Genomic DNA, 27,973 nt, shown 5'->3' with positions numbered 1-27,973 from the left:
CATATTTTATGCAGTTGTTGACTATTAATCTACATCTCTGTACATTTCGATCAGATACTGTGTAGAAATGTGATCTCTAAAGGCAAACTTTCAACAGCTACTTAGCTGTGGCTACAACACGTATGCATGTTCATACAGATACTATCCATACAAACAGAAATGTGAATGCACCATAGCTGTTGTTCTGGTCTGATTCCAGAGACAGAATTTAATTTCTTTCAACTCATTCTGTGTCCATAAGAACCTTGTCAATCACCCAACCAGGGGCCAGATTCCAGCCAATAAGTGGAAAAAGTAAAAATATTGCAGATACTAACATTCCTTTGCAAGGTCATGCTACATAAACAGAGTTGTTGTTACACTACAGGTGCATAGTCAAATCTTCACAGTCTGATGCTAGTCACACCCAATCTGCTTGTGATAGAAGAGTATTTCCAGTAACTTCACTGCACTATTTTATGATGCAGACAAGCATGAATGGCACCAGAAATCAGACAGCTTAAATAATCAACTGTTGTGAAAGCTGGATATTTAAGTGGACTCCTAAGCTGTTCATTTTGTTTGCTATCTTTCTTTTTAGCTTCAGCAACACTTATTAAATTCCATAGAAAGCACTCGATATGTCTTCATGGTTTCCTGTTTAATCTTGCTTTCCCTGCAACACTTAAATATATTCAGCAAGTGTTATCCATGCCAGCTGATGACACAGTCACCTCACCTCTAATCCAAACTGTAGAAAAGACAAACATCAATCTATATTGCTATCACAAAATGAATACTGTAAAATATATGACTGTATGGCAGTTCAGGTTCTCTTTTCTGCCAAACCTATGGGACACCATTCTTGTGTATAGCCTTTCCATTCTGTTGGCTCTGACTCCATGAGTCCATATCTACCTCCATGACTGTAGTTTCAGTGTACTTAATGTTTCCCTGTACTTACTTCCTCTGGTGTCTGAAGCAGATAAAACCATAATATACAGGGGAAAAAAAAAAAAAAGAAAGGAAATAAAATCTGTGCTAAAATGACAGAATCCCACTTCAGAAAGGAACAATCTGCTAGCTGGAGGTGTATCTCTGAAGCTAGACATTCTGTGAGTGTTTGACAAAGCATGAAAACAAAAGGGACTTGTGGAGCGCTACCTGACTGGTAATGGGTCTGAGTCTTTACGTCCCACTACCCTTCTCTGACTCTTGCACTGTTCTGAAGTACAGTTGGAAGAGACACAGTGAACTGTTGCCATTCACAATAGGTCTCCTTCCAAACCTGATGGAGTAGCACTATTAAACACTAGCCAGCCAACCAGGCTGGTAGCAAGACCTTGTTGTTTTTTTGTTGTTGTTATTTTGTGTGGTTTTTTGTTTGTTTTTGTTTGTTTGTTTTGTTTTGTTTTGTTTTAATTGTTTTGAAACAGAAGTGCTGAGGTACTGCAGGCCAACTCCTGTTCTCATCCCTGCCATCAGAGTGGTTCCAAAGAGTGTTTATCAATATGGTGGCAGGCACTTTGTATATATAAGTATAAATATACATAATAAATATACATATAACATATATAATATATATATATATATATTTAAAAAAAAAAAAAAAGAGAGGACTGAACTGAGGACCAAGAATCAGAAACCTGAGCTATGTTGTCAGTGTGCCGTTTTTGGTAACAGGATCGTACTCTGAGGATCTTAGAGCAGAGTCAGACTTGTGAAGAAAGGACAGATGTGACTCTGAAAGATGAAAATGCTGAATATTTGCAACCCTGCCTGCTCTAGACAGGTAGCTATAAAACAGAGTAAGTATGAGGGGAGTAAAAAATAAGCATGAGCACATTTAAAAAAAAATGTTCCTTTGGCCATCCAGGAAGAATACAAAATCCCTCTATGGTCAGGCAAGAGCACATCCCACTGCTATCCTCTGCTACTTAAAGCTGCCATAATGTGGCACAGTCTTAGGCAGGCAGTTCCCATGCAAGTCTTAGCATGGGAGTTATTCTTGTATGGGAGTAGCATGGGAGTATTATTGTAAAATAATTCCATGTATCATTCCTATGGTCCTCTTCATATCAAGATTTGAAACACAGGAAGTTCTGTCCAAACCTAAGAAAACATTTTTTAATGTCAAGGTGACAAAGCACTGGAATGAGTTTCCCAGGGATGTTTTGGAGTCTCCATCCTTGGGGATATTCAAAAAAAAACATTTGGACATAGTCCTAAGCGATCAGGTCTAGGTGACCTGCTTTAGGTTGGACAAGACGATGAGAATGAGGTCCCTTGAGCACCAGCAACTCTATGACTCAATGATTTGTGTCAAAAGGTACTTTTTCCTGGGACTATGTTAGTACAAACTCCAGTGTTTGTGCTCTTAACTGAGTAAAATGTACCTCCTGACACAGGAATTTCTCCAAAGGACCTGAGTGCTTGGTATCTGAAAGATATTATGACAATATTATGTCTCATTTTCCATTTCTGAAACAGATCTTTCTTTGTCTAAATCCTACATTAAAACAGTTATCATCATCCCATTTACCTTTGGAACAACATTTGCAAATAGGTGATCCAGCAGCTTAACAGAATCAGTGCCTTTTACTTTAAACTTGCCAAATGGTGACAGGTCAATTACACCAACTTTTTCCATAACCTGTTTATACTCACGACCCACTGGGTCAAACCAATTTGTGCGACGAAAGCTGGGTCTGAAACAGAGCATTTATAGACATAAAACACAATTTGGCCATTTTGTGCTCTTTTCAGCAAAATGTAGCCTTCAGTTTCATCAGTTTAAAAATCATTCAAAAGATTCAACTCTCCTAATTGTAGGTAACTTACACAATATTTTCCTTGGACTAATATAGCTTAATTATTAAATCCTCTAACAACAGAAAAGATATGGGTTGATATTTTATCAACCACTTTGTAATAAACTGTGAACTGTTCAAATGTTGGAAGAAGTAGTAGTCTGTCATGTGTAAATTTACAGCATACTTTGTTGCTGAATCATTTATTTGATTTTAAGGTGTCAAAGGCTTTATATCTCAACAGCAGAGTGTGTCTCCTTATTCCTTTATGAGCCTCATTTAGATTGGGACTACAGTAGCCCTGGGGAAAACATTTGCAGCGTGCTCCCTGATGTAAGCAGGTAGGCAGGCACAGAAAAATAAAATAAAATAGGAAGGAGGACTGAACTTCTCCTTTCCTGATAATTATACAGACAGGAATGAGCTTTTTCATGAAAACATTACACTGCACCAAGGGAGAAAGTACAGATTTATTTTTTTTTCTATCTCTTTTGATAGAAAAAAAAATCTCTTTTGATAGATTTTAGAACATTTTTTTTCTATCTCTTTCTTGAGGTAGGCTGCTTTCTAACACCCCATCTCTAGAACACCTACAAGTTAACTCGATCTGTGTTTTGCAATGTCTGCATTAACAGAATGAAATGGATTCTAAAATATGGAAAAAACAATAACAGATCTACCGAACAGATATCTTTTAGCAGAAATGAATGATAAATGTAAGATTTCCATTAAGTTTAACTCAGCTTGCCCTTGCTGACAATTTCTTAGGGGAAAAAAAAAAAGAAAAAAAAGTAATATTTCATTTACTTATATCCAATCTCATCTCCAGGTTTGTAAAACCAGTGGGGTTGCTCCCATCCTGCATGAAAGCCCATGGAACATTTTGACCTCAGCAAATCATAGAGGGCACCGGCTCTCTCTGTTGGTCTCCCAGCAAATCTTTCCTCTTTAGGGTAACCAACTAGGGAAGAAAAATAAATACTTTACCAGGACAGAACGCATAAAAAACATGTATGCAAACAGAGAAATCTAGAGGCAGGCTTTGCTGGAATTCATTTGCAGGATATAAACACAATTCAGAAAATATCTTCTTACCAATGTTATTAAAACCATAAGATTCTCTTGCTTTGGCTGCTGTGTATTCTGTGGTGGTCCACTTTCCATAGCGATTAGGGTCTAATTCTATCAGGTCAAATGGAGGTTCCCCCTCAAGGATCCAGTCACTCAAGTACTTTCCTATGCCCCCAGCATGTATAATGCCATACCTTAAAAACAGAAAAAGTCCTCAAGTGCTATGTCTTTTTTTTTTTTTTAATCAATACTAGCTTATATTACTAATACATCTCCTATTCCCTCCCCTCCCCCCTCTTTTTTGGTTTGTTCCATTTTGTCTTGTTTTCCAAGGTTATATGTGTTATTGACAGATAGTTCTACTGCACCACTGTCAGTAGCAGAAGTCCACTAAAGTATGGCAGTTATGGTGCTAAAGATTATAGAAAGCTCTTACTTTCTCTGAAGTTCAGAATTTAATAATCTTTTCCAGGAATGTTAACAGTTAATACTAAAGAAAGTTGTCTAACTTCTGATATCCATAAATAAACTTTCTAGCCATAAAGTACCTCTTCTTTGTTGATTAGATTCAATTAAACAAGACTCAGAATTGAAAACCATACTGAGACATTATAGTAGCTATGATGAAGATTTACATTACAGTGGCAAGAACAACTGCACCAAAAATAAGGAGACGACATTACCAAGCAGCTTTAAAGAAACTGGAGTAACAGAAGGACTTCTTATATTGCTCCACTGAAAACCAGACAATGTAGTGGAACTGGGGGTGAAACTAGGAGAATTTTGCAGCGGTGCCAGAATGGAGAGCTGCCTTTTCTTACTTGATATGCCTTCTCTGTTCTCTGCTACGAGAGAGAACTGGTTCCAGAACATTAATGCTAAAAAAATACACAAGTAGGAATGTTCTGCTACTAGTCTGTAGCAAAAGCCTGTCCTGTTTCTACCTAGTAAGTGTGTGAAGCATCAGGCAGTAGAGGAGGTCTCTTGTTAGAAACCTGTATTAAAGGAACCATACCAGACAGCAAAGGTAAGTACTCAAAAGTTATGAAATGATAGATCAAAGGTTTTCTTATTTAAGTATTTCGTACATAATTTGACCTTTCAAAATGCTCAACATCTTGATGCCCAAAAGGAGAATTCTATGTGTGAAATATGCTTCTACCAGGTAGCTGAACTGGACAACTGGTAGACAAGGAGCTTCAGTGTACTGCAATATGTGTATGTCACCACTCAATATACATGCAACCAAACAGCACTATGTAATGCTGAATTACAGGCAAGATTATACATTGAAATGGTTAATGACAAATAATTATTAATAACAAAAGATTTAAAATGTTTGATGTTAATATATCCATGAATTAATTTACCGTGTCTAAAAAAGGGCCTAAATATCCTTCTGTCATGTGAAAATTAATTATTAATTATTTGTGACATGCTCCAATGAGCAGAACAGAAAAATCCTTGAAGAAATATGAAGCCAATGGAAAACCAAATTTAGATTAGCATGCAGAAATTAAATCACAGAGACTCACACTGAATAGTGATGCCAAAACTTGAGCTGGTGCTCATCAGCTCTGCATTCAGAATTCTAGGCCCTGAATTAAACAGTCCAAGATCTTATGAAAAAAATAGAATGTAATCATTTAATCCCAATGCATATGTGTAAGAAGAATTGGTCCTGGCACTTAGTCCTGGCACTTCCTAACTGTAGAATGCCTGACTTTATAATCTTCATGATATTGGTTTGATACAGTAGTTTTTTTATCTTTTTGTTTGTTTGTTTAATAAAACTAATATCAAGTAGTTGAGTGCATGTAGCAGTTCTGCAAAACATAACCCTTTAGGACATTCAGCAGAAATCTTCAGATTCTCACCCCAGTTGATATAGAAAGGATGACTGCTTGTCAACTGCCACTCTATAAGTACTACAAAAGAGCTAGCCATTTCTGGTGTTAATTTAGTTAGACTCACTTGGGAAATTCATGTGTGCAAGTTTTGTGAGCACAGCTATGATGCCTTCAGGACCAGCTCCAGAAGTTTTAGCCAGCTCAAGTCTCTCTGCACCATTCACTAAAGCCAGAAGCACAAAGACCATTGCATGACTGTGGATGGAAACAGACCAAATGCACTGGAAATTTTTAGGTTTATTTGAAGACTGAGTTGATGGCAGGGTAACCTTGGGAACAAGACAGACCAGGAGGCAGCCCAGCAATGTGGATTTGCTAGGTCAGGTGGAGCAGTGCACCTTGTCTGACTGGTCTCCACATTTTGCAGAGCTTTTCAGCATTGTCTCTGCTCATTTAGTTGATTCTGTGCGTGCTCTCCATTGGGCCTACATCATCAGAAATGTTACGGACTACCCAGGGTGCCCAAATCCTTCATCAGCTGAGATAAGGAGAGCTGATAGTATTAATATATCCACTGCCATTCTTCTAAGAAGGAATGACGTACATGGTTTGCAGGGATGGGATAGGATGGGGTGGGATGGGATGTTACAGGTGTAAAGAGTGTTACTGCTTAGGAGTCTCTGACTTCATATGAAGATTTCAATAAATTGTGCTTTAGTGAACACGAATTGCCCTCTGCTCTTCTCTCCTTTCAATCCATGCCAGCCTTGCTTTGCTCTGTGGTCTTCCCCACTGTCTCTTTCCTGTTCTTGTGCCTTACTGGTTTGTGATATATTGCTTCTCACCAATTTTTGGCTCCTGAAACTTTTCACTCCATTCCTTTTTTCCTAGGAAATCTAAGTCCCTGCACACCATGGTCCCTTTTCTAGTGACTTTGTTCAGCCATTTTTCGACCCCATTTCTGCAGGAAAACTCCTATTCAGTCTCTGGCTTTAGAATACTACTGTAGATAGAACTCATGAAGACTTAGTGAATCTCTGTCAAGTGTTATGAGCTGTAACTTCTCTGAAGGCTTGTGAATGGGCCTTGCAGATAGATTTTGTGAAGAATGGCAGAAAGGCATATCTTTAGGAGAAAGGTCACTTCTGCCAAACATGAAGTTCATTCTCAGCAAATGAGGAGGTTAGAGTTCTTCAGAAGAAAGACTTCCCCCCAAACCTGAACATGGCAAAATGGCATATCTTCCAATAATCTCATTCTTTTGAAAGATTATACTGCTTTGACACCAAATAGGGTCAGAAAAAAAAATCCAGCTTATTGTTAACACTTTCAAAGCTATAAGTAACCAAAACCAGTCTTAAATGGGAAGCATTGAGCAACCTTGATAATAAACAGTGCTACATGCCCTGCTAACTATACTTATTAACCTCTTTGCACATTAAAATGTCTAGCATGCTGCTAATTTTAGATAATAAAAATCCTCTAAACTAACAGCACTAAGTCCTCTGTCACAATGTCCCTGCTAGCTGATTGTGAGATAAGGATTTGCTAATGCACACAAAAAATTACAACACTGGCAGAAACACTGCAGTGACCCAGAAGCGCAGAACAGAGTCAAAAGTCCCTGAAAAGCAGACAAAGCAATCCAGTGACAGCAACATAATTGCGACCTGTGTCTACACATTTAGAGATTAATCAAATTCCTGAAATAAGTTGTTTTAAGAAACTTAAGCATGTAACACCGGTCTCTGGTTATTCCTACACGGAACTTTGACTCTGCTCCTATTGATGCCAAATGAAGGAAAACAGGCTCCAAAGTCTGGCAACACGGTAATGAACTTAAACAGTCTTTCTGGTGAACTAGGACTAGGCAAACCACTTTTGTAACTATAAGATCTGCAAATGTTACTAAAAGATAACAATTTTGTTGGTTCTTTTTTTTCAATCCAAGCAGCAAAGGTGAACACCTTTCACAATGAATCATTGCAAAATTACCAAACCCTTTTATTTTGAGGGCCTCGGAAAGCATGTTAGTGATACTGCCTTATCTTACGATCTGAGGGTTTGTTTGGTTTGGACTGAAAGAAAACTGGAAAAACTTAGCTGGATTTTGAACGGCAAATTAGGCAATTGGAAAAGCAATGTAAACAGAACGTGTTCAATAACATGTGCCTAGAATTGCATTCAGTTCATTCTATCCATCTTGAGACAACAGGCAAAGTGAGACAACTAAAGAAAAGTCAGTAGGAGCTTTACCACTGACTTCAGTGGAGCCAGAGTATATAAGATGCAAATCACACTCAAAATAAATGTCATAGTGGGCAGGAGAGAATAAACAACACCAGAAAAACACCCATTCTTGTTGTCACACTAACCTCGTCACATTAACATCTTCATTTGCTTTCTTCCAACACCCAGCAACATCATTTCTCAGCTCAATCTCCAACAGTCAGAACTATGACTGTATCCCTAGAGCAGTAAGTCATCCAGTGTGCCTTCAGTCCTCTATGCTTAGCATGCTTTCAACTCTTCACCCAAAAGTTATTACTTCTGATTAGAAGTTCTTCCTGTAACAATCATTCCTGCCACAATTTCAGTGACACCATTTTCCACATACCAAAAAAGTATTGAACACAATGTAATTGAAAGTGATGCATAAAATGAACTGGAAAGTGTACTGCAAAGACCAGCACTTTCATGGCTTCAGCTTGCTCCACAGACATTACCAAGTCCTACCCACTTCTTGCTGCTTCATAAAGTGTCACAGATAGTAGCCTCCACAATAAAAGGAGGAAACAGATTGAAAGAATTGTGAGAGTTATGAAAAAGAAGAAAGAGAGAAGGATAAGTTCACAACATGTGGGTAGTGGTTATTAAGATTATTTCCAAACATCTTTTATATAGGTACAAAGAAAAGAGAAAAAGAAAAAGAAAAAGAAAAAGAAAAAGAAAAAGAAAAAGAAAAAGAAAAAGAAAAAGAAAAAGAAAAAGAAAAAGAAAAAGAAAAAGAAAAAGAAAAAGAAAAAGAAAAAGAAAAAGAAAAAGAAAAAGAAAAAGAAAAAGAAAAAGAAAAAGAAAAAGAAAAAGAAAAAGAAAAAGAAAAAGAAAAAGAAAAAGAAAAAGAAAAAGAAAAAGAAAAAGAAAAAGAAAAAGAAAATCCATAAAAATTTTGCAAAGTTCAAGCTAGCTATCATTTTAATAACAAGACAGACAAAAGTTCTCACAAAGAAATTTACTCACCCAAAACCAATAGCTACCCAGTAATTTCTTACACCCTGATGTGGTCCCACCATAGGAAGAATGTCTGGAGAATAGGTGATAGGACCTGCAATTGTGTTTATGATGTTTGCTTGTTTCAGAACTGGGACCATTTCCATAGCAGCCTCAATGTGTTCCATTATTCTGTCTAAATCAGACTCAAAAAGTTCTTTTCCAAAACCTGCACAAATATTTGACTCATTATATACTTGTTAAATACACTGAAAATACATTTTAATCACAGTTATGCAATCTAAATACATAAAATTTATACGGAATTTATCAGTTAGTATGTTCAAGCATATACTATCCTACCTAAGAAAAACGGTGTGCATAAAACCTTAGTTACTTGCAGGATCAAGTACACTGTCACTGCAGTTACACTGTCTTTTACACATATTTGTTTAACCCTAAGGTCACACAAATTCAACAATGAAGTAGAAAGGAAGTGGAGAAACACAGAAACTTCATCTGTGTTAATAAGACCCATTTATTTTTCTCAATATGGCAACAATTTGAGGAGGGAAACAAAGATATTGCCTGTGTCAGCTTATTTCTTCCATGGCACTTTGTGAATTCCTGGATACATTTCAGCCTTCAGCCTGTGCTCTAAGAATTACTGAACATGACTCTGTAGAAGGACTTGACACTAGTGGAGACAAAAAGCTTACTAAGCTAAAACAGTGCAATCCACAGCCCAACAATATTAATTAATTTGTTCTTCCTTAAGAAACACTTTCTGTTGTTTTTTTTTTTGTTTTGGTTGGTTGGTTTTTCTTTTTAAACTTCATGACCATTCACTTAAGATAAATTTCTGTGAAAAATTGAATGTAAAACTGGAGCCTAGGTATAGCACAGTACTTATTTTTATAACCATCAGTATGTCAAGCTTGGGATTTTTCTTTACAAAAATTCTATACATACCTACAGCTCATTTGTACTTATATCTTAGCACAGTATTTTGTCTAAGCCATTCCTTTGCTGTATCTGTGTTCCTTTTTGACAACTACATTGTCTCCAAGGGAACAGCGAAAAATTCATAGCCCTTGCCAGTATGTTGGAGAGAGCTGTAGCTTAAAAAAAAATTAAAACCTATTCAAATGCAAAAACGTATATTTAGTGATTGGATTTAATCACTACACACAGACACCTATTCAAAGAGTAAGATAATACTATGTTGTAGATGTATACTTTGTGCCTATTTCAAATAGCCTTTTTTATATTACTTTTTTATTTCTATTTACTTGGAACATTAGAGGTCACAGCTACTCTTTGAAATAGTTTTGCATTGCAATCCTGCATTGCCCATGTTTTCTATTTTCCAATATATAAGGCAATGTGACATAGTGGGATTTATACATATTAAAATATATGATAGTGCTTATCGAGTTTGAAGGTGTAATGTACTTAGTTACCTGGTGGGACTCCATTTGTTACCCAAGAGTCCTGCAGCTTCATCTTCTTTTCACTTTCATATGGACCAAATAAAAGACCATCTCTTTCCTGTCTTAGGTAATATGATCCTTCTAAGTCACGAATCACAGGTAATTCTCTTCTTAGGGCTTTCACTTCAGGGATGGTTGATGTCACAACATACTGATGGTGGACAGGTATAAGAGGGTGCTCCAGGCCAACCATCTTGCCTATTTCACGAGCCCAGAAGCCTACAGAAGACAACAAACAACACACTAACATTCAAAGATTTTCCTTTCAATTAATGGAAAATAACAGTAAAACATTTTCAAGAAGCACAGTGCTTTGTGGAATGTGACAAAGAAATTTTTTTTACACACTTTCACTTTTAAAATTATTTTTCATACTATCCAGCACCATTTTCACTCCATAATTTCATGCTCTTGTTCCTAATTATGCTACCATAAATTACTCTAGTTTACAGTTATTCAAAAATGTAACTGGAAAAATATGAATTAGGCTTTTAAAAGTTCAGAAAGGAATTCAATGATCAGTTCCACAAAACCCACAGTTCATTTCAGTAAACTAGGACTGCAATGCACAAAAATCAAAAACACAAGCAGAATAAATTAGTTCATCTATAGGTGTTATCCTGGACTCTTACTATCAATCAAAAGAGCTAGTGTGCTTTCCCAAACAGTAGTCAAGTGCTAACACAGCAAGGTAGTACTTTCAGCTGGCTAATCCCCAGAATTCATTTCCCTCCTTTTTCACATGCATCATGTAACTTGTATTACTTATGCCTTTCATGTATTAATCAATTCACTATGATGTTCCTATTGGCAAGTAGTTAGCGCACTCTCCCATAGGTGTCCAATTAAAAGTTCTGATACAGGCTGTGATCAGAAACAGTAAGAATCAATTTCCCTGCCCCTGAAGCCTGCTCAAGGTCTTTCATGTAAACTCCTAAGCATACATTAAAGAAGGACTAATTCTTCTCTGTTAAAGTCCTTCCAGACTAGCTGCTCGTACCTGGTAAGACGCATTCACTTAGTGATGTATCAGTGTCGAAGCCAAGGAGTAGAAACTATTTATCTCTGCCAGGCTTATTAGTTAGGACTTTGCATCATGGCTCAAGTCTGCTGTGAGATCGGAGTGTATAGATGAGAGAATCCAGCAGATACAATTGACTGTGATGGCAGCTGCTCTTAGAGATTGGAATACTCTTTAACATCGCTCTCTTGACTCTTTGTAAGAAGGAATGTAGGTCTCAGAAGTAGGAATGAAGGGGGTAAATCCAACAGAGCAGGAATTTCAGGGGAATCTGTGGGGTCAGGAGTAAGGGTTGGGAGAAGGCAATACGGAAGATGAAGAGGTAGGAGGGCCTTTCAAAGAAAAGGCTACATGCTGTATGCCACCCAGGAAAAGGAGGCAGTTCAACCGGGTTCCTGTGTAATCAGCTAACTCCCAACTTCATGAAAAACTATCTCCAGCAAGGTTTCCCACTTAACACGGCTGCCTCTTCTCCTGGGACCTACACACAAGGATGCCCAGCTTAACATGCAATTTTTCTTCCTTTTTGCTGCTTACTTGGCTTCAGACCCAGATGTTCCTACCTCTCTCTTCAATTCTACCTTTTCCAAGAACTGGCTAAATTTTAGCTCTCAGGGCCCTGAGGGCACTAACAGGTCTCAACAGTCCTGAGCAGCCCCATTGGGACTTTCACCCACACACCTCCCCATGGGGCCTGACGCCCCATTTCTGCTCAGCTCAGGGACATCAGTACCAGTCTGAGCTGGTTTGATCGGAGGAGTGCCTGTTTACAGCTCTGTCACAACCATGCCCGTGCCTGGCCATGGACCTCATTGATCCAGACCCTGATCCGTGGACTACTTCCCAGCTTGGCCTCACCCCAGACTCATCACCGTGGACCTGCCTGTTGATCACTGGGCAGTGTCTGGCCCTGGTTACTGTCACCAGACCTGCTCTCGACCTGCCTTGTCTGCAGGCTGGATTTGTCACTATGGCTGCCTGTGCCTCTTCCCCACAAAGCAGTCTGGAAATCTGGACTCTGGGTGGATGCCAAATGCCAAATGCCTGCCCAACTCCCTCCATCATGCCATTTAGGACAGAGCCCTGGCTGGCAAGGCCCATGCCCTACCAGCCCTGTTACCACTCCTGGCGCCTTCTCCCACAGAGAGTACCCAGCCAGTGCAGCTAGCTGACATCGACTTGGGAATACAGCCGCTCATCTCTGGCACGGCCAGAGTGACTGGAAAAGATAAGTTGGGCTGTGCTGGCTTGGAGCTATTCCCTGCACACAAGCAAGCCTCTGGGTCTAACACCCACATATAAAAAAAAATAATAATAATCCAAGGACAAGGTTTTCTGTGGTAAATCAGCTGACAACTGCTAACAGACAGGTAAAGCAAGGGAGAATGAAACCAAGGATCATGACAGAGAGACTTGGTTAATTAAAAGCCCCTGCCCAGTAAATGGTAAAAAACGGTATCTGTTGTACTTCATTTATCATATGTAAGACTTTGCTTCTTAACTGAATCCTCAATACTTGGAGGAGACTCACTGACAGAATAGCTGTTCTCTTGGTAAATTAGCTGAGGGAAGATCATGCAGCATACAGTGATTCAAAAAATCTTTTAAAACTACTGAAACCTGATTTATGCTCCCTTATATAGAGAACAATCAAAAAATGCTAATGAAGTTGAATTTCTAGCACATCTTCAAGGGCTTCCTCAATTAAACATGACAAATACACATTTGAATTTAAGCATAGGCTAAGGGGACCTGGAGATGACCATTATGGAAAAAAAAAAAAAAGAAAGAAAAAAAGAATGTATGAATGCAATGAATGTATTTACTCTCATTTGCTAGCCATTCATGTACAGTGTCCTGCTCCTACCAAGTCCAGCCATTGACTAGTCAACTACAATTACTGTTTAGGGAACTTCTTTTGATTTGTGTATTTCCATGTCACCTCCAAAGAAGACTACTTTAAGGTAAGGTCAGTTAATGAGAAAAGAAGGTGAAGTAGCAAAAAATTCCACAAAATCTAGTATCATACACTGTTTTTCTGCCAAAATTTTTTAGACTCAAAAGAGATATTTGGAAAAGAAATAATACTCCAGAAATGCACTCTGAATAATTTCACTATTTTGCTTACATGTTAAAACAGAATTAGTGGGAAAACATTAAAATAAAAATATTCAAGCTCCTCAGAGAAAATAAAAATGGCAGACAATTTTAGATCTTTGAAACTTATTTTTTTTCTTCCAAAATAATATCAAGTTTCTTAACCATTAAGTTTCCAGAAGTATATCACAAACACAGCTGATTTTAAACTGCTGTTGAATTAAAAGCAAATACTTTAGGCGTGCTTAAAATCAAATTTAAATGCCATAATTCTAAAAAATATATATTCATACATAGACTAAATGCTTATTTAATTGGTTAGAATAACAACAGCTGGCATTTACTAAATGAAATATATCATAGTTTCTTTTTTTTTAAGTTTTTGAACCATGTGCAAAAGCCATTACAAACTCAAAAAATGACAAAAGATAGAATATGTTCTCTAAAAATTCTAATTGGAAGCAGATGTCAAGTCCTATCACACAGAAGAGATAAATGAAAGCATGAATTATATCTCAAGGACATTTATAAAGATAGAATTGTAGAGATTGCAAACATCTGATGCTGAAATATTTACTGATGGTATTACTGAGTATAACTATTGAACTATGTAATCTGACTCTCTCTTGTGTTTTAAAAGAAGAGAAAATATTCCATCACTACATGTATATAAATGGTTTTATATGAATTGTGTACAGGCCTGCACGTGTGCATACGTATGCACGTGCATATTGTATAAATAAACTACATTCACTTTTTTTTTTTGCAGAATTTAATCAATCTTTATATTATAAATAGGCTGAAAAACACTCTAGCTGGCTCAATACCAGTTAATTTATGTCAGGGATTATTTATTAGGCATCTGCTTTCTTCCAAAATGGAAATCTCACATAAGGAACAGCTAAAGATTGGTTGAAACTAGTTTGTTCCAGTTCCACTGCAGATGTCGGTTGGGGGATGAGGGAGGAAGAGAGAATGTGGAGAGCCTTCTGATATATTCTTCTCTACTCATATTGCAACATGAGCCTAAAATATGAGCTCTGAATTATACCAGTCATGATCTGTAGTGGAATGAAGCAAGGCTGAGAAGAAGAATGAATGTTAGCTGAGGGAACATTTATAAAATATATTGGTTATACGGTATTAATTTCACATCCCTAGCCAGAATGTTAAGCAACATGTGCTTCAAATGTTCATTTTGGCTGAACAGTTAGCCATGTATTGTTAGTTTAATAAGTTATTAAATAAAAAAAAAAAAAAAAGCACTATGAAAATTTCATAAGGACTCATTCTGATTTTTACAAATAGACTTTGAAAAGCAATTACTGAAAAACTCTGCCTAATGTCTACTTGATACATAAGCCAAAGAAAGACAACTACACTACAAAAATAAATAAATAAATAAATAAATAACATCTGTGACACTTTGTACATATGATGTAGAGTCAGTATTTTGGAATAATAAGCACCTACAAGTTTGAGGCCTAAATAAGAGGTCTAAATGCCAAAAGAAAACCCTGCCTCTCCGTGCCATAATCTTGAATTGTTTCCAGACTAATAAATCCATCCTGTGTAACAAATGACACAAGTATCCTATTAGTAAGAGAGCTTGTGACTTTTTTGTCTGAATGCTGTCCCATAATTCATGTCCAAAAACCATGAACTGTGAGTCCATACGCAATCTAAATATTGATGTCTTTCATCTTCTAAGTGCTTGACTTTTTGGTCTAAATAAAATTATTTTTTTGGTTTCCCGGTCTGTGTCATTGCTTGCTTTCTAACAAGCATACTGAACTCCTTACCTAGTCCTCTTTCTCTCCAAAATGTTGTTATGTTGCACTACATTGACATCATGACAGCTCATGAGCGTGCAGAGAACCTCAAGGTGAACTTTTCAGACCCCTGCTAGTTTAGCAAGGCTGATAGCCATAGCAGGTGATCACATGTACGTGGGAGGTATACGATGAGAAAGCACACTTTTCAGTGTGAAATGAATGCCTAGAATGATCTAACACAGGGCTCTCTGCATTCCAGACATGGCAAGAAATGTCACCCAGTACATACCATTTTTCTGTCCAGAGCACAACCCTTTTATCCCATTCCCTCCAAACTTCTCTCTGTGCCAATCTTCTCTCTTCCCTAACCCTGCTTTTCCTGTACCTGCTTTTCATCTCAGTCTCAAGCTCTTTTTCAATCACTCTTTTACAATACTTTTTCATCTAGTTGTCTCTCTCCACGTGCAAGTCAGCTTTCCTCTTTTGTCAAATCCTGTCCCATGTGCCTCATCTTCCTTCCAATCCACTCACATTCACCTTTCCTTTGCTTGTCTGACAGTCTTCCATCCTCAGACAGCTCAGAAAGTCTCAGTTTTCCAATTCCAGTTTCACCCACAACCAGTCCTCAAATATCCTTCCTAATCTTTTTGTCCAGAAACGCTCCAGTTCCCATAATGAAACATGTCAGATCCTTTCAAGCTATCTCCCTCCACAGTGTCACCCCCACGGTTGCTATCACCACAGTCCTTCCCAGTCTGAGCTTCCTTATTCAGTAAGTCCTCTAGCACTTAAGCTCTCCACTTGCTGCCTGTGCTCCCAGCCACCTCCCGGCATCTTTCCCAAGCACTTTCCCAGCACTCTCCCTCTCTACTCTCCTTCCAGTCCAACTCTCTCATATTTCCAACTACCAGCCATGGTTATTCTCCCACCAACAAGAACAGTACCTGTCTCACTCAACTCCTTCATTTTATCTGCCTTGCATTAGAGACATGCTTTTCTGTTTTGTTTTTCCACTGCACATATGTAGAAAGGAATTAAAAGGATTATATATCCCTGCTCTCAGTTCACTCATCCCATCTAAAGAAGAAAAAGTCTCCTGGAGTCATCACGCCTCCCAGCTGAAACCTGATTATTCACTGGGATGGGATGTATGAAAGACTATTTCAAAAACACAGGTACGATTCAGTTTGAGGCTGTCAGTGTCTGCAAAAATTTTATCCAAATGGTAAATATTCAGCAAATATTCAAACAACTGAAAACAGAAAATCTTCTGCTAGGAGCCATTAGGCACACTCCCTGTGGGAGGTGCCAATGGTCTCACCAGTACTGTGATTTTCTGTAATTTGTATAAAGCAGCATAAAAATAAGTGAAGTTTGGTTTGAATACTGCTTCCTAGACCTACCAACTCATTTGGGAAAACAAAATCAAATCCTGTTGGAAAGATTTCTGAGGCAGAAACATCAGTTTAGCTTCTTTAACAAAACGAGGAATATACAATAAATAAGTAATAAATAAGTAATAATAAATAAGTAATAATAAGTAAATACAATTTCCTTTGAGTTAGGAAATTTTTATTATGTGGAAAAATGTATTATTAAACAAAGTGTATGTTTAAAATACTAATCAAATAACAAAAATTGCTCTTTCAATGATATGTGGAGAGTTAAATCTTAGAGAAGATAATAATGAAATAGGCAAAGTTATCTTATTGGCTGCAAATCCTCAGTCTCCGAAAACAAAAAAAAAAAAAGTGAAGATATTTCTAGTTCATTTGTACATCCCATATCCCTTCCTAAGTAGCTCTCATAATATTTTAGAGGACCACATTCACAGACAGTAACCTGTCTCTTCTACACCACTTACTGCAGACAAGTAAGGGTCTATTCTGCTTCTGAAATCTAACAAGGCAGCCTAACTAGTAAATGCTGGAGACAAGCCAGAAAGTAATATTATTAATGCCTAGTCAAGGACATTTATCTGAAGAGCTAAATTTTCACAATACTGTAAAGTAATAAGCACAGAGTATATTTTACCACAAACCAAATATCCAAAAACGTATACTTATTCCTGTAAACCACACAAATCTGCACAGATCCTCAGCGTCACCTAGTTTGTAAATCAGAATAGTATACAATTGATGATGTTAAATCCTACCTGCAGTGTTCACAATTCTCTTTGCTTGAATTACTCCAAGTGGAGTTTCAACTTCCCATGTCCCATCTGATCGGGGGTTCAGATTAGTCACTTGGACCGGGTAATTCAGTTGGGCACCATATTTTCTGGCTCCTGCAGCCAAGGCCATTGTGAGAGAATAGGGATCAATATGACCATCTCCAGGGTTATACAGGCCAGCTAAAACCTATGTGGAGGTAAAATCACACAAAGTGAAAGAAATTAAAATTTATCAAAGTCAACTAATTTTGTTTCAAAAATGATTTATTTCTTGAATGTGATGTATTTCTTGAGTAAACCTTAAGGAGTCAAATCAAAAGAAATTTTGAAAACATAGCACATTATAAAGGCTACAGCTAACAACTTAACAGTGGTCCTAAGGAAGCAAAATTCCTCAGTTCTCAGATGTAATTAAAAGTTTTCAGTGCCTTAATATTATAGCATACTGTATTCACTAAAATGCACAAGTGATTTTAGTTTATATATTTTTCCACTGAAATAAGAGAATTTCTCATACCATTTGTATAAGTGGAACAGGATCTAAATACCTGCTAGACCGACATTTAAATGCAATGGAAGTTGTTCCATGAAATTATTTTTTTTACCATATCCATGTTCAATAAGGGGAACAGCTCTTGTACTTTCTCAGGAGTAATTAGGTACTGCTCTGTTGGGTGCCAACCAGCTCGAGTCATTTGGTATTTGAATTCATCTACCCTAGTAGGGGTTGAAGCAATTCTGATGCTGCCAGGCTGATGAAACCCCACAGCCTAAAACAAAGAGAAAAAATGAAATACCGTAAGAACTTTTACTTATCTCCATAAATGCATGTTCCTATGCTATGGGAAGTCCGCAGGAATTTTGCCATTAAAATGACTGGAAAAAGACTCAGTGTAAGTTAGGTGCCCTTGGAGGAGCAGGACTGAGATGAAAACTCCTAGAGTTAATTGGCTTCCCAAGTAAATACATGCTATCTGCAAAAGAATTGTAAAAAGTTTTTATTGAATGTCATATTTTTATTAAGATTTGATTAATATCTGAATTTATGAACTCACTTTCAAACCTATAATCAGATACATCTGAAAATAAATATGTAATAATTTGTATTAAAGTTTATCACCTACATAATTTGCTATTGAGAGGCAGCAGAATAAACTTAACAGACGAAGCATCTCTATTGACAAAATGAACAACCCCCCTCCTTTTTTATCTTTTTAATAAAGCAGAAATCCTTATACAGCTAAACACTGAATGCTCACTTTCAGGTATACATAATGTATTTTATCTTTTCTCTGTTAATTAACAGGACATTAATAGGGTTGTATAAGTCTTTTATCAGAACTCACAATGATAATTTGCTGCAGTGTTTTATCTTGCTGTAGTTAAGAGCAGCAGAATGAAGAAAAAAGCACATTGTGACAATTATCAAGTTAGTACTGCAAGGATCATGGAGGTTCTTCTGCAGTCTGAAGCAAGCAGAGCATAGTAAATGAAATCTATGTGGCTGAATGTTGCCAGATAAGGAAGACCACTCCTGTGTTTCTCTGCATACCCATTCCCTAAGTCACTAAATAAAAACATGTCTCTGAAGGGGATGGGAAGAATTACAGCAATCTTCTCAAGTACAGACCATCATATCATATGAAATTATAAGCAGACAAGTTTAAAGCAGGAATGTATCATAATCAATCCATTCATTCCAGATCCTTGATGCTATTTTAACTCCTAGAGCAAGATAAAGTTGCAGACTCTCAGTCTGCTGAACTTCTGAGATGTTTGATGAAAACAATCTTCTTAAACTTTACAGAGATCTGAGAAACTATCTAAAACATTTACTGATTAAACACAAGACTTCAGTATAGTTATGCAGGCAGAATATATTTCAATATAAGGAAAGCCTTATGATAACCCTGAACAAACACATACACCCTGTCAATTCTTTCATGAGACTATTCGTAAGATTGATTTGAATTAATACTTAGAAAGTTAAGGAGATTACCTGCCCAGTCTCTTCTTCCAGCTTTTCATAGAGTTTGATGCTGTAAGCATGGATTTTCTTCAGGTTTATTCCAGGATGAAAGTAGGTAGTTAAACCAGCCTCAAATAAGAAATAAAAACAACACAGAAATACAATTAGAAACGGAGTGTTGTCTTTCCCACCTTCCAACTGTCATTCAAAAGTGAACCGCTATGATACTATAAGGAAAAGCAACACATGTATAGAGCCAAGTGCTACAAAAATAAAAGCAAAATTCTTTCCCTACTCATGGCATTCTTCTCTCTGCATATGTTTTTCCACCTGTCTTTTCTCATCAAATCTGTCAGCTCATGATACTCTTGCAGTTGTCCTCTCCTATGGTTTCCTTTCTTCCTTAAATTATGCAGTTGTCTGTTTCAAATCTTTTGGAAGTGACACACAACTTAGTCCTCGATCAACTGCAGCCTCTGCAATTGCTGAAGTAGCTTAAGAAATTAGTGTATGAATTTTGCACATCATTTTGCTAGGCTTGATTTTAGAAAGCAGATGAGCCCTTTTGGGTTCATACAACTGTAATATCCAGAAGGTACTACAGACTTTTCTGTATTTAAGGAAACTGTTCACCTCCCAATACTACAGACAGCTTTGTCAATATAATGACATTCATAAGTGCAGATATTTAGCAGTTGAAGGAAGTTTAATTCTTACAGACTTAATTTAAGAGTTTAAGTCTTACAGAAGTTAGGTTACATGTCTGCATATCTCCAGAATTTGACATCTCACTAAAGCCCTTCTTCGAAATGAGATAACAGCACTGACAAGTTACATTAGATTTTCAGGCTAAGTAACTACATTGATTTAAATATTTTTATAGTGAGACAAGTTTGCTAACTAAAAAAAAAAACTTATTCATACCTAATGTTTGTTTTAATTAAGAACCCAATTTATATATAATAGCTTCATTTACTTACATAGATGTAATAGAACAAATGTACATTACAAGATTTTTAAAAACAGTTAAGGGAACTAGACACCCGAGTTCACCTTTGAGTTCACTGCCATTGTGAGATAAAAAGAGCAGAGAATCTAAAGGTGAAAAATAAAACACATAGTAGAATTTTGATAGTTTCCTTCTAAGTTGCCTGCTAAGCATATACTGAAACTACCCTTGATTTTCACTCATCAAATCAGCTCTGTGCAACAAATACATAATTTTAAGGCCCTAACTTTTAAAGCTAACTTAATAAACGTATATATATGAACAAAAAAAGTAAGATTTAGTGGTCTATAAATACAGATTCTGATTCAATCTAGTTTAATTTTGCTGAGAACCTATTAAACATTACTCTTCTCTGTAATTAACAATACTCTTCTGTATAACAACATATATTGTATGCATTACACATTCTCATTTTCTGAAACAATGGCCTGTTGTGGCTCATCTTTCTTGTTGCACCTTCACATTTTAGACCCATTTTTTCCTTCAGATAAAATTAGCTTCAAATTTCACTTAGCAAGTTGTTTCCATTCAAATGCCATGGCCCTCAAAAAAAAAAAATTAATAATTCCTAAGTCACTCACTGCCTGAGATGACAAATACTCAATCTCTTCAGAGTATAAGTGTCTGGCATTAGTGATTGCACAGCTTTATGCATGGTGTCAAAGTTTTTCCTACTTTTCTTCATGTGGATTTTATCTTCCTGATACCTTAAAGTTTATATAAAATATCATAGCATACCAAATGAGTGAAATGACATATTTTTCATTTGTGATGGTATTTTATTCATAAATTTGGCTCTGGTTCCCTCAGTATGTTTAGTATTGTTCATTACCCAAATGTTTTAAGTTTAAAAGGCGATCATGAAAATCTGGAGGAGAAAAAAATATCCACTGAGGGCTACATTAAATGCAAAGCAAGCCCCTTGGATTCAGGAAGTCCCTGAGATAGAAAAATAATCTGGAAAAAATATTGTTTGTCCTTTTCTTATTATCATATTGTATCATCATCATATCATCCAGAGACTGGATATTTGACAATGTGTGCATTTGACCTCATTTATTACATGTGGTTTTATGCTGTTGTGAACACTTGTATTTTATTTTCCTCAAACTAAAACCCAAGGCTGCTTCAGTAAAGAATTTGTAATTAAAAATTGCTTGTTTCCTAAAAAAATAAGTCCCAAAGGCCTTTTTGCTATGTATAGAGAATAAAGAAATAAATTAGGCATTGAAGTGTTCACATTTCTTCAGCCATTTACAATAATCTATGGGTAATTCATTCCCTTGTGTCTAGAAATCATGCCATAACATATTATTTCTACTGTCCTCTTTCATTTATGTAAATATTTTCTGGTTGGTCTTTTGTTATTTTTCCAAATGTAGCAATATATTTTCCAGATGTAAGGAAATTCCATTTTAGTAGCCACTGTTAGTGAAGTCATCTCAACCAAATGAAGCATTAATCACCTACAAGTTGGCTATAAAACCATATAAATTCAAGAGCATTTAATTGCAATAATTAAATCAAATCTCTGATATTTTTTAAATAAAGAAAAAAATTCTAAACACATTTAGTGCCCTTTGGCTTCTCATGAAGAATGTTTCTGATTTCAGAAGTGTAATTAGGAGACAAATATAACCTGACTGGACTATATCAAAATTAAAGTAATAGAAACACAGAATAATTTAGACTGAATGGGGACCTCTTGAGGTCCATATCTATGCTCACGCTTTAAGCAGGGTCAGCTACAAGAACAAACCAGGTTGCCCCGGGTTTTCTCCAATCTGGAAAATCTCCAAGGACAGTGACTGCACTATCTCTATGGATAAATATTCCAATACTTTGCATTTGTCCTTGTTAAATTTCGTGACGTTTTCCTCATTCCATCCCTCCAGTCTGTCTGGGTCCCTCAACATAGCAACCCTGCCTTCTGCTGCACTGACTGGTTGCCACAGTTTGGTGTCAACTGCGAACTTGACAAGCATGCACTTTGTCACCTTCTCCAGATTATTGATAAGGATATTAAACAAGATGGGTCCAAGGACAGACCCCTGTGACGCTCCACATGTTTCCAACATTTGGGTGGGGTAAGATCCATTAACCACTACTCTCTGAGCCCAAACATACAAGCAGAATTTTTTTTACCTATCTAGCTGTACCACCATACAGACCATAACATCTTAAGTTAAACATATGAATATTATGGGAGACAGTGTCTCAAGTATTGCTGAAGTCCAGGTAAGTGACATCAGCTGCTCTCCCCTTGTCCACAAATTCAGTCAATTTTAACATAGAAAGCAACTGTGTTTGGTCAGGTATTTTTTATGCTTGGCAAATCTATGCCAACAGTTCCAAATTACTTTCTTCTTTATGAGCTCAGATATGATCTGAAATTCACTCCATGATTTTTCCAGGAACCAAAGAAAGGCTAGCTGGCCTTTAGCTCTGCTGATCATCCCTTTGGATTTTTATAAAGATGGGTACTCCCCCAGCTCCATAGTATTTCAAAAATGATAAAACAGCAGCCTTGCAATGCCATCAGCAGCATTCTTAGATTCAGCCCATCTGCTCCAATGTATTTGTGAGTCTAGTGCTCCTAATCCCGGACTTGATGATACCTGTCCACTGCTGGTAGTTCCTCTACTCCTTGAACTTTTCTTCCAAGCACAGAGGTGTGTGAAACTTTGTCAGTGAAAACTGGCAAAGAAGGCATTGAGTACTTCAGCCTTATCAGTGTCCACTGTGGCTGAATCACCCACCTCATTCAGCAGCAGTCCCACATTTTCCTTGTTCAGCATTTTACTGCTAATGTAGCAGCAGAAGGCCTTGTTGGCTTGCTGTTCCTTGGGAGTCTTAACTCCAGTTGGGCTTTAGCTATTCTAACATTCCCTTTGCATGCCCATGCAGTTTTTCTAAATTACCTCTTTGCAGCTTCTTCCTGCTTCCAATTCCTCTAACTCTGCCATGAGCTTTCTGTTTAGCCTAGTTAGCCTCACAGGACATCCACCTCCTGTCCTGAATTTCAGGGTCGACTGTTCTTGTATATGAAGAAGATTTGCCCTCGGTTTTGCTCCATTTTTGTGAGACAGATGTTGTTGTTGTATATGAACATGAGCTCAGGAAATAATTTTCTGTAGAATGGCCACTATGCTATGAAAATTGACAAAGACTTTAAAGCATTTTTATAGATGAAATTTTTTATATTTTGAACTTTTCTTGTGTTCTTTTCCTTCTATTCCAATCTGTTTCAGATTTTATATTTACTTTACTATTAAACTAGCTTTCTGGAGAAAATGGCATTAATACTGACGCTACCTACATTCAGTCTTATTTCAAGTTTGAATGAGCCTTAACAAGTTTTTATTTGTCTTGTGCTGTGATTTATTAACCATCAGCAGCAAAATCAACTGAACGTTGCGTGAAACAGTATTACATAATAATGATACATTACACATTTTCTTAGAAAACACCTTGTCGAAAAATAACTACACAAAAAAAACAATTTGCTGAGTGAGTTATATATGCATTGTTCAGTCCTTAGAACGTCAGTGAGATTGCAAATGATTTGACTCGCAGTATACTAGAACCCTGCAAGTTCATGAAGTCTAAGTCCTGACCTAGTTTACATACATACAATAATCACTACTTTGTCATGGTTAGATGGCATAAAAAATGAGCAGCACTCACTCTCTTATTTATATCTGCTCATTATTTCATGTTATTCTCATAGCTAATACAAAAATGTGCATGGTTTCTGTCCCGTTTTCATTTCAATAAAATGAGAGTCAGAGAAACTCATCTCACACCTCAGAAGTGGAAGTTTTAACAGCAACACTAACAAGAATATGATCTATATGAAATGTGATCCTGAGTGCTGGCAGAACTTACTGGACTGTGAAAGAGGGAAAATCTGGTACAGTACAGCAATATCTGAACCAGGCTTTTTCAAACTGTGTGGCCGCAGGCAATATACTATGTGCTATATGACATGCGAAATATACGTGTAATTTTCATCTATACCTAGTATTATATCCCTATGAAGAGACCACTGATAAATGCACAGTACCTACTGCAATAAAGAATTGACAGTCACAATTCTGATCTTTTTCATCATGTGAAACAGACAACAATTTTTTCATCTTCAGACACACCACTCTAATATGGAATTCAATGAAGAGCATTAGCATACCATGTATTTTATTTAATAGTTATCCATTTTTAACCTGTCTCATAACTAGGTGTCTTTCTGTGTTCATCACCCCGCAATGCTGCAGCAGGTACTACAAGTAGTAGTACCTCTGAGTAGCCTGGTACAGGCATCTTCTCTACTGTGGTTCCTCCCTGTCTTTACAACAGAGTTCCTCACCCGGTGCTCCATCATTGCGTTCACTAAAACTGAACAGGCAAAAATAATGAAGGAGAGGTTGCTTTTACATAGTTAGGAGCAATAAGCTAGAGTGAGAGAGCATATCAACAAAACATTAGAAACAAATTCCCCCATTCACGGTTTTGGTTTCATATTAAATGAGGGGATTTTGATTATTTTTTACACACACATTGTTCTGTATATGCATTGGGTAGATAGAACTCAGTCTGTGACTCTTTTATGTTTAAGTCAAATTATTTCTCTGAACATTTTATAATTATGATTCATTACACAAGATGCATGATCTGACACTTACTATATACCATGTTGCATTCTGAACTGCATCAGCTGAGGTATGATTGTCTAAAAGAAGTGAAATTACTGATTTTGTTTTTCCTAACTTGATACAGTGTGTTTTCTTCTGTTTTGTTTGTTGAAAAGCAAGTACAATAAACATGCTTATACATTTCAGGCAGTTATTATTTTTTTTAATAATTTTTTACTAACATCCTCTTTTAAGGCTCCAAACCCACAAAGTATCTGCCCTATAATATTTCAAACTTGAGGCTTTCTCCTCTAGGAAGAATGTAAGAATATAAATGGAACACAATGCGAGTCACCCTCCTTACTTTGTTCCTAAAAGTCACTCAGATATTCTAGTTGTAAGCACTGCATAAATGCTCTATTGTATTAACAGAGTAGTCCCAGAGACAGCAAGCTGTTGCTTTTATATGCACTTTTATTACTACACACAGGGATCACTTTCTCCTAACTCCATGTGAGCGTAGATGGAAATGAATGGAAAAAGCATCTATTATTGTGGCAAGCTTTATTTTATTTCATTACACTACCTACTCCAGACATTGACACATACAAAATATGTAGTTACATACATGCATGCTATGCACCACTATATCCATGTGATTAGCATTATTATAGGAGGTGTCCCCAGCTGTCATTATTACATGTATGTCTTTTTAGTTCTTTTCCTTAGACTACAGACAAACAGTCGGCCTTACAAAACAGCAGTGTACAATTGTCGGCTTTGCTCCTCCAAGACTTTTTGCAGTGTCAACAATGGTAGGAAAGAAAGCTCTTGTCTCTAATAAGAAACAATTTCTGAGACAATGATGTTCTCTGAGAACTGGACACTGATGCTGGTCCTTAATCACCTCTCTTTCAGGATAACGCATATATAAAAAACAATTAAGCATAAAATAATGCCAATTTAGAAACTTCTGGGTTTTTTTGCATGGTATTATAACCACTTCCAGTGATAAAGTCTGCAGTATAAACTAGATTACTTATGACATTATAACTTGTTTTTAAAAAAATCCAAGTTGAACTAAAGTTTAAAGTCTAAGTCCACTTAGCTGCCAAAAACATATAATAATATTAACAGTTATCTTCCAGTAATTTCAAAATACAATATTTGTCCCAACTTCTACAAATGAGGAAAGTATACTATGGATAGCTGAACCAACTTTTCAAAACTCACACAGCAGGTCTATACAGAGCTCAGTGCTAAAGTTTGCATCTATAAAATAACCAAGACAATCTCTGGAAAGCCAGGGAATATAAGGGTAATGAAACTTCCACCACTGTTAGATAAACTGTTGTTAATCTGAGAGATTAACAAAATGTTCCTTACTGCATGCCAAGTAGATCCTGCAGTGAGCTCAGATTTTTCCAGCAGAATGACATCCTTCAAGCCAGCCTTTGCCAAGTGATAGGCTAGGCTCACACCGACGCAGCCACCTCCAATGATCACTGTGTCTGCTTTGTCTTTCCGCAAGGAAGGAGATGGATTTTCTTTCCTGGGAAAAAAGAATAACAATTACAGACTGTTTCAGAAAGACAGTTACACATTTGTCCATCTTCATTGTTTTCAGCTCCTATCATTACGTAACTTGGTCCCTGCTTGGGAGTCTAACTTAGAAAGTAACCTGTTCACTCCTATCTGCTTTTAAAGTAAATGCTCCTAAAGGGTTTTATACGTACACAGGACTAAGGAAAACTGCAAAGCAAGTTTGCTTCCACTCACAGCTTTAAATCTTTGCTATTTGTCCCATTTACCCTTATATGTAGTCTTGTTTCAAATGAGAACCTGTACCCCTGTAACAATGCCAAGATCTGGCTTTTCAGAAGTGCGAGTGTAACACGACACAGTCTTTTAAGAATGACTACTTAGTAAAGCTCATTAACACTTTTTTAAAGCGATATGTCAGCGTTCACCAACAGTGAAAATTAATATTTATTTTCAAGTTCTGTGTATCTTAACGTGTTCTACTTTGCCAGTCAGAGCATTATGGAGACAGGTTTTTCTCAATGGCTTGCTTACACCTGCTACAACGCGGTTTCACAACTACTGTAAGCCGGCACAACTCAGAGCTGTCCCCCGGGGCAGCCCATTCGCTTCCATCTTGTGTGACCCCCCGCGTCGGCCGTCCCTTCCGCAGAGGGCCGAGCAGCAAGCCAAGATCAAGAAATGTATCAGGATAAATAGCCAAATGAAAACCGGCCATTTTTTTGGATGAGCGGGGCAAGGTCAGACCTTTTACTGCAGCAGAATACTGTGGCACTACAGTACCTGTCCTTTCGGGACAGCTAATCAACACTCATTTAACTTTATCTCCCCCCTCCTTCTACGCAGCTTTTTGCTCTTTGCTTTCTCAGCTTCTCCGGCAGAAAGCGATAGTGTGTAACCAACTGATCTTTCACCCGTCTGCGCTCAGAAATCCGACCCGCTAGCTGCAGGCATGACGATGCACATGACAAAATGGCATTTTAAGTACAAACTCACCCGCCCTGGGTGCCCGCGCCGCAGCCGAGGGGCCGGGGGGCGGCCGCGGGCAGGGGGCAGCGGTGGCGGCGCGGGGTCGGCAGGCGCCGCAGGGCCGCCCGCAGCAGCGTGCCCATCCCGCACACGGCTCGCCCGCGACACGGGGCCGGCACACAGCCGGATCTGCGCCCCCCGCCGAGGACGGCCCCCGAGGAGGAGGAGGAGGAGGAAGGCGCCGGACCGCCCCCCTGGCCGCGGAGCCGGCTGCCCCCGCCGGGACTGGGGGTGGAGGACGAGGGGAGGGCCCCCCGAGGGGTCAGGGACCGGGCAGGGACGGGACGGGACGGGAGGGGGGTGTCGCCCGCAGC

General features: G+C 37.6%; 1 protein-coding gene across 9 annotated transcripts in view; it reads right to left on the bottom strand.

Annotated features, from left to right (window-relative positions):
* Nucleotides 1–27,973, bottom strand: part of DMGDH (dimethylglycine dehydrogenase) — an 88,562-nt gene that overhangs the window by 27,584 nt on the left and 33,005 nt on the right. For 8 of the 9 annotated variants that reach the window (XM_080573097.1, XM_080573098.1, XM_080573100.1 and 5 more), the window contains 9 exons: nt 26,475–26,640; nt 19,479–19,577; nt 18,085–18,249; nt 17,462–17,666; nt 10,384–10,632; nt 8,951–9,149; nt 3,885–4,054; nt 3,597–3,750; nt 2,522–2,687 (listed from right to left, as the gene is read on the bottom strand). In XM_080573097.1, the coding sequence (XP_080429223.1) occupies nt 2,522–2,687; nt 3,597–3,750; nt 3,885–4,054; nt 8,951–9,149; nt 10,384–10,632; nt 17,462–17,666; nt 18,085–18,249; nt 19,479–19,577; nt 26,475–26,640 (1,573 nt within the window). Of the gene's footprint in view, nt 1–2,521; nt 2,688–3,596; nt 3,751–3,884; nt 4,055–8,950; nt 9,150–10,383; nt 10,633–17,461; nt 17,667–18,084; nt 18,250–19,478; nt 19,578–26,474; nt 26,641–27,626; nt 27,788–27,973 lie in introns of those variants that run through there. The other variant, XM_080573096.1, reaches the window with a different exon arrangement.

Source organism: Anser brachyrhynchus (assembly GCF_964034855.1).
Source record: "Anser brachyrhynchus genome assembly, chromosome: Z".
NCBI lineage: Eukaryota > Metazoa > Chordata > Aves > Anseriformes > Anatidae > Anser > Anser brachyrhynchus.
Note: the sequence above shows the minus strand (reverse complement) of the source record. Positions and strands in the feature narration are given on the sequence as shown.